Here is a 12457-nt window from a genome sequence, read left to right on the forward strand (position 1 = left end):
TGGTGGTGGCTCGGCAAAGAACGATCCGGACAAATTAATATGATTAGTTATAGAATCAACATATGCACATTTAATCTGTGATATCATGCTTATAAAATGAATGTTTAAAAAGAAAAAAAATTTTGTTCTTCCGCTGCCATAGTATAACTGAAGTATGTACGAACGTAGCGCCGCCCTAGGGTAAGAAGGGTGGGCGTTACATAAAAAAATCACCGGTTGGTTGAAAATAGTTTTTGAGGAGATTTATAAAATCAAGAGATTAATAGGAACCTATAGGAACTGGTTTCATCTAACTCCAAGTTCTCTAGATACCTCTACTGGCTTTGGAAATGCTAAATTTATATAAAAAAGGAGTCAATTCTGCGACGAATTTTGAAATTCGTTGCAGATCAGCGACAAATTTAAAAATTCGTCGCAGATTCTGTGACGAATTTATATATTCGTCTCAGATTCTGCAACGAATTTTGAAACTCGTCGTAGAATTGACCATTGTTATTTTTAAAAAATAAACTTTCCGAAGCCGATTGAGATACCTGGAGAGATCAGAATTACATGAAACAAGTTTCCATGTGTTGCTATAAATCTCCTCATCATAAAGATAGCTTCAAATATTAATTTTACCCAATATATTGAGATTGATGATTTTTTTAAAATATGATTAACAATTTTTTTACAACTTCGCTTAAACAAAATCACCGGTCAGGTAAAATTAGTGTTTGAAGAAATTTATAAAATTAGGAGATTTATAGGAACCCATAGGAACTGATTTCATCTAATTCCGAGCTCTATAAGTGCCTCAACGAAAACCTAAATTTATATATTTAAAAAAGAATTACTTCTGCGACGAATTTCAAAATTCATCACAGATTAGCAACGAATTTCAAAATTTGTCACAGATCAGCAACGAATTTCAAAATTCGTCGCAGATTCTACTACGAATTTAACAACGAATTAATCTTTGTGGCAAAAAGAAAACCTAACTTTTTAACTCACCCGTTCCTTTACCCTTTGCCCTAATTTGCCTTGGCAGCGGCGGCACGTGGAGGTGATTCCCGTCCTCTTCATGCCTCTCTTCCTTCTCCGACGGGTCTTCCGACACTCGTCTGCCAGCGGCTGGCTCTCTCCTACCGCAGGAGGCCGTTGCTAGCACTGGTCGCCCGTGGGAGCTCGCACTTGGCGCTAGCAGGCCGCACCTGGCTCTGGCCGGCCGTGGGAGACCGCGCCTGGCACTGGCCGGCTGCGGGAGGCAGCGCTTGGTGCTAGCCGGCCGTGGGAGGCCCGCCTGGCGCTAGCCGGCCGCGGGAGGCCGCGCCTGGCGCAGGCCGGCCGCGGGAGGCCGCGCCTGGCGCAGGCCGGCCGCGAGAGGCCGCGCTTGGCCCTTGCCGACCGCGAGAGGCCGCCCCTGGCTCTAGCCGGCCGCCGGATGCCGCGCCTAGCTCTTGGCTGGCGCGGGACGCCTACGGTGTAATGGGCCTAGGGCAGTTTCCTGCGACGTAGAAGGTCAAGTTAGGGATCACGGCGGTGACGCTGGTGCCGATTCACGTGGTTGCAAGGGTGTTGATACTCGTGCTTTACTACCTTATCTTCCGGATCTGCATGCTGTTCTCGCCTCCGAGTCGGGAGAATGGCCAGGAGGACTATGCTCACATGACGAGGTGGAGGAGGGTGGTAGTTGTGCGGTGCGGGAGATTTGCCTCTAGAGCAATGCTCTTTACGTTTGGTTTCTATTGGATCAAAGAGAGTCACATGAGTCTCGACAATGAGGTATTACCATATTGGGTTAGAACTATCTCTCCAAGTTTGAATTAAGTTGTTGATTCATTCTTTATCCACTTGATTTGTTGTTTCTTGTTCAGTTCATGATGTTGAATGTTCCTATTATTCATCTTAAACAGCATTATTATTGTTTTTAATGACAACTTAGTGATCAATCCACTTAAAAATCATCAAGAAATACCTCCTACAAAAATCATCAAGAAATACCTCCTACATGCGTAAGTTTATTTACTTTTCTGAAGGGTGATACCAAATGAGAATATGGTGAAATAGATCCAAAGGTATATGCAAATTTTTTAATAATGATAATTTGTGACAACAAAATGAGGCGATGGTGAAATATTTTCAAAGTTTCTTGTTCTGTTCATGCTGTTACGCGCCCCTATTATTCGATACCAAAATTCTAAAACCATGTTTCTTGATGTAAGTCATTGAACTGGTCTTTTAAACAAATATAACTCTTCATGCTTAGGAGATTTTCCTCTTTCAGATGTAGGAACCTCTATAGAACATTAGATATCTTATATTATTTTTCTAAACTCCATAATTTTTGAAATTAGGTCGATGAATTTGAAAAGCCATACGCGATTGTCTCAAATCACATTTCTTATGTGGATATTCTTTATCATATGTCATCAGCCTTTCTAAGTTTTGTTGCAAAGGTATGTTATTAATTTTTCGACAAATGCATGTGAAATTATGAAGATACTGCGCTTTCTAATTTTCAACTAACATTTTGAACTGACACTTTTTGTTGAAGAGATCAGTAGCTCAGCTTCCCTTAGTTGGTCTCATCAGGTATTTTTCTTCTATTATTTTCTCATTTTTTGACTTGTTGCTTACTAATTTTCAACTAACATTTCGAACCAACACTTTCTTGTATGAATATTCTTTATCTCACAATTAGTATTTTTGAACATTAGTTATTTGATTGTAAACGTTTCTTTTTTTGTTAATATTGTTAATTTGTTTGTAACAGGATTGGTCAGCCGCAATGATAATCAATGTCGGAGTAAGATTTATTTTTGGTGTTCATATATAGTAATTTCTTTCTTATAATCATTGATATTATTTGTATTTTTATTTTGATGCAGGAAAAAAAAGAATATTCGAAGAAGATGGAGAAGATTTAGTGATGTTTGGATATTTGTTGATGTATGGATGGTTTAAAACTTCTTATGATATTTGGATTGTATGGATATTAGACCTTTTTGATGTATGAAATGTTTTGGATTGTATGGATATTAGATGATGTTTGTATTTTGATGTATGAAATGTTTGGATTTTATAGATATTTTATGATGTTTGGATTTGATGTATAAATTGTGATTTGGTTTAATATATAGTTTTATTTTGTTAGATATGATGTGTTATAAACGATGTGTATGAATTTGATAGATATTTTTGTATTATCCAGGTTGAATATAGAAATTAAATAATTTTGGATCATTTTTATTATGTTTAAGAATTAATTTTGCGACAAAAATATTTTTGTCGCAAAATTATCGTAATGTAGTGATATGCGATGAATTTTCAGATTTGTCGCAGATTTTTACGATGAATTTTGAAATTTGTTGCAGAATTTGCGACAAATTTATAAATTCGTTGCAGAATCTGCGACAAATTTAGAAATTCGTCGTAGATTTGCGATAAATTTTATGACGATATTCATTTCGTTGCAAGACTCATAATTGAAGATATACTTGTAGATTCTGCAACGAATTTTTGGATTCGTTGCAAACATCTACAACAAATTTGAAAATTTGTCGCAGAATCTGCGACGAATATAAAAATTTGTTGCAGATTTGGCGACGAATTTCCAGATTCGTTGCAGATTTTGCGACAAAATTTCTGATTTGTCGCGGAATTTGTGACGAATTTTTTGATTCGTCGCAGATTCTGCGACGCATTTTCATATTCATCGCAAAATTCAAAATTCGTTGCAGATTTGAATTTCTAAATTTTGTGGTGTTCCAATTAATTTTGCGACGAAAAAATAATTCATCCCAAATTTTGCGACGAATTATTATCTTCGTCGCAAAAAGTAGCAACAAATATGAAAATTCGTTGCAAAATTTGAGACAAATTATATTTTCGTCGCAGATCCTCGTTTTCTAATCTTACTATGTTTCCAACTAATTTTGCGACGAATTTTATTTTCGTCGCAGACTTTGCGACGAATTTCATTTTTCCGTTGCAAATATTTAGGGACGACTTTTCTGTGACAAAAAATATTCGTCGCAGATTTCGTCGCTAAAACTTTTTGCAATTAATTTTTTTAAAAATTCGTTGCTAAATTCGTCGCAAAAAACATTTTTTTTTGTAGTGCCAAATACTCCTATATTTCCTCCACGGCGATAAGGAGCTAAAAGATCCACTACTTTAATTCCTGTTTCAAAGATTAAGAATTTTGTATCCAACTCTATAAAGGCGGGTGCGGGTCTATGAATAGGAGATGTTGTGCTAGTATCTACAGGACCTAAATTATCAACTGGTTCCCCAAGAACGTTGACAATTCGTTCGAGTGTAGCTCCACCGACTGGAATGCTTAGAGGAGCTCCCGTATCAATTACTTCCATTCCTCTCGTTAATCCATTTGTAGCACTCATAGCTACAGCTCTAACTCGATTATTTCCTAATAATTGTTGTACTTCACAAGTCACATTAATTTGCTGACCGACAGTATCTCGACCCTTAACTTCTAAAGCGTTATAAATATTAGGCATCTTGCCCAGAGGAAAAACAACATCTAGTACTGGGCCAATAATTTGAGTGATACACCCGAGGTTTTGTGTGGAAACCGCAGGACTAGAAGGGGTAGGATTAATTCTCATAATTATAATTAAAGTGAAATATGTCGAAATTTTTTTTGTAATAGTGCCATGCCAAGGGGGAAATAAATGTCTGATAGCAGATTGATCAGTTAATTCAATACAATAAGAAATAAATGGGAGTTAGCACTCGATTTAGTTATTGTCACCCAACCGAATACAATTCAATCATATACTCATTGAATGAGTAAAGAGTAAATTTTAAAGTTCAGCCAATCCCTCTTTTTTTCAAAAGAAATATCAAGTACATGAAATCACGAGTAAATCTCTTTAATTTCTCTATCATTATAGAAAAGATCATCCATATTGGATTCCAATATATATAGAATTTGAACCCAAACTACATTTATGATTCAATATTTCGATCTTGTTGGCTATTGTTGTCACGCCCCGGAGGAGTCCCTGTCCGAAGAAATTTCGGCAACATCTCCCCTGTACGGCGGACAATCTGAAACTTTCTACATATCCATATACCTCAGCCACATGCGGCTGGAATAATAACAGTAAATAAACACAACACACAGACATTCCACGCAATTTAATAAGCAATGAATAGAAGACTCAAAATCCACCCTACTCAACTACACTCATAAAACACAAATCCGACGATAAGATCAATTTACCTCTTCTGTCGTTTAGGCAGGCATGTAGTAAAAGCAAAACCAAACCAAATCCATCGACATCACAAAATCCATACCATATCCATAGTATCAAAAATCCATAGTATCAAAAACAGAATAAGTCTGAACATAGACTAATAAAGAAAAAAACCAAAAGATTACTAAGCCCTCGTGGTCTGCAGGGGACTAGCAACTGGAACTCTCTCCTGACAGCATCAACCTAAAAAATAACAACAATGGAGGCGGGGTGAGTCCAACACTCAGCAGGTACAACTGATATACAAAGTAGGGAAATAACACCTAACACTAATCATGCGTACAAACTCTTGATATAAGTAAGATAAAAATGCATCTGAAGTAAACAGAAGAGAAATTGTACTAACCAGGACCTGGGTATAAGGACAAACAGTCTGAGTGATATGGAAATCCTGTAAGCATGTCAAACATAGGTATCCAAACAATATGCAGCATATAAATACAGTAAACACAAACACAAGCAATAAATGCATCATGCATATGATGCTAATGATGCGTCCTGGTCACCCCTGACGCCAGTCAATCATCTCACACCCAATAGTGAGGCTGAGTGGGTAGGGCTATGACAACCGTGCACTCTGTCGTCACTGCTCCTGATGAGTGACCGAGTGGACGGGATGCTGTCGGAGTACACCTATCCTCCTACCCCAAATCATAAATGGGGGAGCACAATGCTCTCAACTCCCGGTACACGATGACGGGGAGGAATCCCTGCCGGCTAACACGTTGCATCACGCTACCCATGAGCGGACTAACGGAGCCAAACAAAGTCCCTGCGGCAACACACACTGCCTGAATCGACCACTAACCCATGAGTGGTGGTGTGTGCAGATCCATGTAACTAGCGATGTGCTCAACAATAATGGAGCGGACTATCACACAGCATACAATCATGCAAATGGTGCATGGCACTAACCACAAAATATCCTGAGCTAAACCATGTATATATATAGAAAGTGCACCATAAGTCAATGAATCATAACAACGGTACACAGATCAGATAAGGTATACAATCTAGGTCCTGAACATGGTGAAGCATGGTATATCACTACCCCTACAAGCATGTATAAACAGGTAAAGTATACATGCGATGCAAACCAAGCAATCAATCAAGCATGTAACAAGTTTTGGGTAGTGATTAACCGAAACAGAATGAGGAACATAATTAATGAAATTTGTTAAATTCACTACTATATATATCAAACGACATAAAGTCAAAAGTACCCGCCTCTGATAAGATGGTCCTATCCGGTAATCAAGATACTCGTCGAGATACCGTCTCGAATCAGAGTCCTGCGTCAAATAACATAAATATTTTATTTAGCTACATTCATAAAAAAAAATAGCTAAATAAAATCCCTAAAACTAATTTAGGGTAAAACCCTAATCACATAATCTCAATTTACCTATTTAAATCTAATAGTTAATTAGGGTTAGTAACTTAATCCCCAATCAACCCATTAGATTAAATCCAAACCTAATTCCCTTAACACAAACAGATTTAAAGTTAAACCTAAAACAAATTCTAGTAACAAATTCTTTCCTTTCTTCACAGTACACATACTTACCTTTGCTCTTGATCCAAAACCCCTGACGACGTTTGTTTGAGTGCTGCCGGCAAGAAACACCCCTAGAACCAAGATCACTTCCAACCAATCCTCACTGGATGGAATCAAAAGGAGAGATCAAGCAGTGACGATTACAAACCAAACATTACCTAATCTCTACAAACCTATACAGAAAATGTAAACTACATTTCCTACCAAATCTGTTCTCAGCCGTAGCTTACCTCAACTCAGTGTCGACAACTTCCTCTTTGCTGGAGAACCCACAGAACCTCTCTGACCGTGTTAGTTAGGGTACAAAGGGGTTGCGATCAGGTACCTAGGATGCTGGCGGTGGGTTTCAGGCTAGGGCACAGAGGAGAGGAAGAAGGGAGGCGCATCGGTCGGCGCTAGGGCTCGGGTGCCGGCGCAGAGAATCGGCCGAGAGGAGTCAATGGCGTTGAGTGCGGCTCAGGAGGATGTGAGGAAGAGGAGGATCGGGAGGCGGCTCGAGGCTTCCTTGGCCATGGCTTTTGTGCCGGAGGGAGAAATCGCTGGTCGACCGGGGCTGGCTACAATCGGTGGTGAGTCGAACCTGGTGACCGGCAATCCAGTGGCGACAACGGCTTCGGCAGACACACTGGTGGTGGCAGCCGACGCTGCTCGGAGGTAGAAGAAGAAAAGGAATCGGCTGGGGAGAAGAAGAACTGCTGCGGCAGCGCCGGTTAGGGCAGAGAGGAGAAGTCGCCGAGCGAAGGGAAAGGCTAGGGCACACGGGAGGAATAAGAGAAAAAGGGAAAAAAAAATAAGAAAGGAAAAAGGAAAAGAAGATAAAATTTTTCCTCATTAAAACAAGGTAGCCTAAACAGGCTTTTCCGGGCCTCGTTTTTATCCTCGTCAACTCGTCCGTACGAGCTCCGAAATATTCCCAAAAAATTTCCAAAAAATTCCCTTATTACTATTCTCCTATTTCCGGTATTTTACAATTGTTCTTTCTATTTTTTTAAATATTTGATTTCTGCCTATCTATTCTTTATACCCTTTTTTGGATGAATTATGCCTATTTTCACATCTAGGATTTACATATACAACATATATCACCGTCAAGAGGGAATTTTTCTTAGTATTTAGATATTTAGATTAGATTCAAAAGAATAAGGAGATAAATTTAATTGTAAATTTGCAAAACAAACATTAGGTTGCGTTATATATATCAAAGAGTATACAATAATGATGTATTTGATGAATCAAATACATGGTCTAATAACAAACCATTTAATTTTAACATAACATTGAAATTTGTTGATAATATTAGTTGAATATTATTTTTTTTGAAAGATTTTTGTCAAAGGTTTCATTCACGCATAATCCATATCGAGTAGACCTTGTCGTTGTGAGAATTCTTAATTCATGAGTTGTAGGGAGGGACTTATGTCACCACAAACAGAGACTAAAGCAAGTGTTGTATTTAAAGCTGGTGTTAAAGATTACAAATTGACTTATTATACTCCTGACTATGAAGTCAAAGATACTGATATCTTGGCAGCATTCCGAGTAACTCCTCAACCTGGAGTTCCACCCGAAGAAGCAGGGGCTGCGGTAGCTGTCGAATCTTCTACTGGTACATGTACAACTTTGTGGATTGATGGACTTACCAGTCTTGATCGTTACAAAGGGCGATGCTACCACATCAAGGCTGTTATTGGGGAGGATAATCAATATATTGCTTATGTATCTTATCCTTTAGACCTTTTTGAAGAAGGTTCTGCTACTAACATGTTTACTTCCATTGTGGGTAGTGTGTTTGGTTTCAAAGCCTTACGAGCTCTACGTTTGGAGGATCTGCGAATTCTGACTTCCTATTCCAAAACTTTCCAAGGCCCACCTCACGGCATTCAGGTTTAAAGAGATAAGTTGAACAAATATGATTGTCCCCTATTGGGATGTACTATTAAACAAAAATTGGGATTATCTGCAAAAAACTACGGTAGAGCAGTTTATAAGTGTCTACGTTGTGGGCTTGATTTTACCAAAGATGATGAAAACGTGAACTCACAACCATTTATGCGTTGGAGAGATCGTTTCCTATTTTGTGCTGAAGCAATTTATAAACCGCAGGCCGAAACAGGTGAAATTAAAGGGCATTACTTGAATGCTACTACAGGTACATGTGAAGAAATGATGAAAAGGGCCATATTTGCCAGAGAATTAGGAGCTCCTATCATAATGCATGATTACTTAACTAGTGGATTCACTACAAATACTAGCTTGGCTCATTATTGCCGCGACAATGGCCTACTTCTTCACATCCATCGCGCAATGCATGTAGTTATTGATAGACAGAAAAATCATGGTATGCATTTCCGTGTACTAGCTAAAGCATTACGTATGTCTGGTGGAGACCATATTCACTCTGGTATAGTAGTAGGTAAACTGGAAGGGGAACGCAAAATGACTTTAGGTTTTGTTAATTTATTACGTGATGATTTTATTAAAAAAGATCGAAGTCGTGGTATTTCCTTCACTCAAGATTGGGTTTCTATGCCAGGTGTTATACCCGTGGCTTCGGTCTTCGTGTTTGGCATATGCCTGCGCTAACCGAAATCTTTGGGGATGATTCCATACTACAGTTTGGAGGAGGAACTTTAGGACACCCTTGGGGAAATGCACCTGGTGTAGTAGCTAATAGGGTGGCTTTAGAAGCGTGTGTACAAGCTCATAATGAGGGACATGATCTTGCTCATGAAGGTAATGAAATTATCCGTGAAGCTTCCAAATGGAGCCCTGAACTAGCCGCTGCTTGTGAAGTATGGAAAGAGATCAAATTCGAATTTGAACCAGTAGATAAGCTAGATAAAGAGAAAATCTAAGTGTGCATAATTCAGTAATTCCTGTTTGTTCTCCTAATTGATTGCAATTAAAGTCGGCCCAATCTTTTTTAGGAAAAGATTGGGCCAATTACCGAATAAAAAAAAAAGAACAAGCATCCTATATATACTATGTATTTGCATATATGTTTCTGTTTCTTTTACTTTATATGATATCTAAATATAAATATATAATATAAGATAAGGTCTAAATAAAGGATCGAAGACTAAACAACTCAATACTTCTATTGTTTATTGTTGGATCTATAATGAATTTAATCCAATTTTAGGGATCCTCGGGAGTGGTGGACTTTTTTATATCTTCTCATTTCGGTCCATAGATCAAGCCAAGGGAAAGACTCCTTCTACCCATCATCCTATATATTGTCTTTTTCATTGCATGTTGAAATAGAAACTTTTCACAATTCTTTGGTTTGGATGTCATGGTATTTTATACATCATATGGGAAAAAGCTGTGTCTTTTTATTTTTTATTAAAGACAAAAGTTGAGAAAAAGATTCTATTAATATATTGAAGTAATACTTCGAATTTCCACAAAAGATAATTTTTTCTTTCAATACTTACTCCTCATTAGTTAACAATTCTAATGTTTAGATTCATATGCTTAATTCTGATAGTTAAGGTCAAATGATTATTCAACAAATTTTTTGTATTTTTATTAAATAGGAGGTATTTCTATGTTCAAATGGTGGTGCAATTTTTTATTTTCCAACGAGAAGGTAGAACATAGATGTGGGCCGAGTAAATCAATAGATAGTGTTGATAGTATTGGACATACAGATAGAAGTGAACAACCTATTCTAAATGATATGGAGAAAAAGGTTCCTAGTTGGAATCGTATTAGTAATTATAGTTTCAATAATGTTGATTATTTATTTGATATCAGGAATATTTGGAGTTTGATCTCTGATGACACTTTTTTTGTTAGGGATAGTAATGGTGATCGTTACTCCATATTTTTTGATATTGAAAATCATATTTTTGAGGTTGACAATGATAGTTCCTTTATGAGTGAACTAGAAAATTATTGTTTCTAGTTATTTGAATAGGGGGTCTAAATCTAAGAAAAAGAATCATACATGTAATGATACTGAATCCAGTTGGAAAAAGAACATTATTAGTAGCATTGATAGTTATCTTCGTTCTGAAGTCAGTATTAATAGTTCTATTTCGAGTAGTACCAACAATTACAGTGAAAGTTACATTTATAATTTCATTTATACTGAAAATAAAAATAGTAGTGAGAGTGATCGTTCAAGTATAAGAACTAGTCAAAATATCGATGATTTGGATATTAGAGTAGAATCCAATCATAATGATAATCCTTTCCATAAATTCAGACAATTATGGGTTCAATGTGAAAATTGTTATGAATCACATTATAAACAAATTTTTGGTGAAAAAATGTATATTTTTGAATTTTATGGATATCATTTGAAAATGAGTAGTTCAGATAGAATTGAACTTTCGATTGATCCCAGAACTTGGGATCCCATGGATGAAGATATGGTATCTGTAGACCCCATTGAATTTGATTCACCCGTTGAATTTGATGAAGAACCGGATTCTGATAGAGATCATATCGATTTTTTAGAAGAAGAACTGGATTCTGATTCTTATATAGATCGTATCGATTCTTATCAAAGAAAGACAGGTTTAATTGAAGCTGTTCAAACAGACATAGGTCAACTAAATGGTATTCCCGCAGCTATTGGCGTTATGGATTATAAGTTTATGGGGGGTAGTATGGGATCCATAGTAGGCGAGAAAATTACTCGTTTGATCGAATATGCTACTAATCGATCTCTACCTGTCATTATGTGTGTGCTTTTGGAGGAGCACGCATGCAAGAAGGAAGTTTGAGCTTGATGCAAATGGCTAAAATTTCTTCTGCTTTATATAATTATCAATTAGATAAAAAGTTATTTTATGTAGCAACCGGTGGAGTAACAGCTAGTTTCGCTATGTTAGGAGATATCATTATTGTTGAACCTAATGCAACCATTGCATTTGCGGGTAAAAGAGTAATTGAACAAACATTAAATACGACAATACTCGAGGGTTCACAAACATCTGAGTATTTATTCGAAAAAGGTTTATTCGACCTAATAGTACCACGTAATCTTTTAAAAGGTGTTCTGAGTGAGTTATTTCAACTCCACGGTTTCTTTCCTTTGAATCATAGTTCCAAAAATTAAAGTATAGTACTAAATTCGCTTATTTTATTTGTAGCGAACAAAAATAAACATTTAATTCAAAAATAAATATTTAATTCATTATAATCGTAATTAAAAGAAACAATATATATTGTTTTCCTTGTTGACATAAGTTCTCCTTGTAGATAGACAGAGTTTTCGGATAATTATATTTTTTCTTTTGTTTTTATTATTTATAATTATTTATTTAATTTAATATATTAAAATAATATTAATTATTATTTTAACTTATATTATAATATCCATTAATATATTACTTATTATTTAAATATATATATATTCTAAATATTATAGTTTCTATCTAATCATACAGTTAATAGAATTATAGTTGATATTATTTATCACTTATAAATAATATTATTTACAATATAATAATAACTTGATATTACTTATGATAGATATATCCTAAATAAGCATAAGAGGATATCTTTTTAATAGATAGAAATAGTAAATCGAGGCATCTATTCTATGACAGATTTCAACTTACCCTTCATTTTTGTACCTTTAGTGGGCCTAGTATTTTCGGCAATTGCAATGGTTTCTTTA

General features: G+C 36.4%; 1 protein-coding gene and 2 pseudogenes across 1 annotated transcript; all 3 read left to right on the top strand.

Moving 5' to 3' along the window:
• Window positions 1-1003: 1003 nt before the first annotated feature.
• Window positions 1004-3046, top strand: LOC122034441 (lysophospholipid acyltransferase LPEAT1-like). The gene is made up of 5 exons (XM_042593697.1): window positions 1004-1764; window positions 2337-2438; window positions 2537-2574; window positions 2756-2788; window positions 2871-3046. The coding sequence occupies exons 1-4, from the start codon at window positions 1597-1599 to the stop codon at window positions 2772-2774; spliced, it is 327 nt and encodes a 108-aa protein (XP_042449631.1). The 5' UTR covers window positions 1004-1596; the 3' UTR covers window positions 2775-2788; window positions 2871-3046.
• A 5041-nt stretch (window positions 3047-8087) lies between these two features.
• Window positions 8088-9724, top strand: LOC122035099 (annotated as a pseudogene).
• Window positions 9725-10372: 648 nt separating this feature from the next.
• LOC122035197 lies at window positions 10373-11893 on the top strand (annotated as a pseudogene).
• Window positions 11894-12457: the final 564 nt, after the last annotated feature.

This window comes from Zingiber officinale, chromosome 11B (genome assembly GCF_018446385.1).
Source record: "Zingiber officinale cultivar Zhangliang chromosome 11B, Zo_v1.1, whole genome shotgun sequence".
Taxonomy (NCBI): domain Eukaryota; kingdom Viridiplantae; phylum Streptophyta; class Magnoliopsida; order Zingiberales; family Zingiberaceae; genus Zingiber; species Zingiber officinale.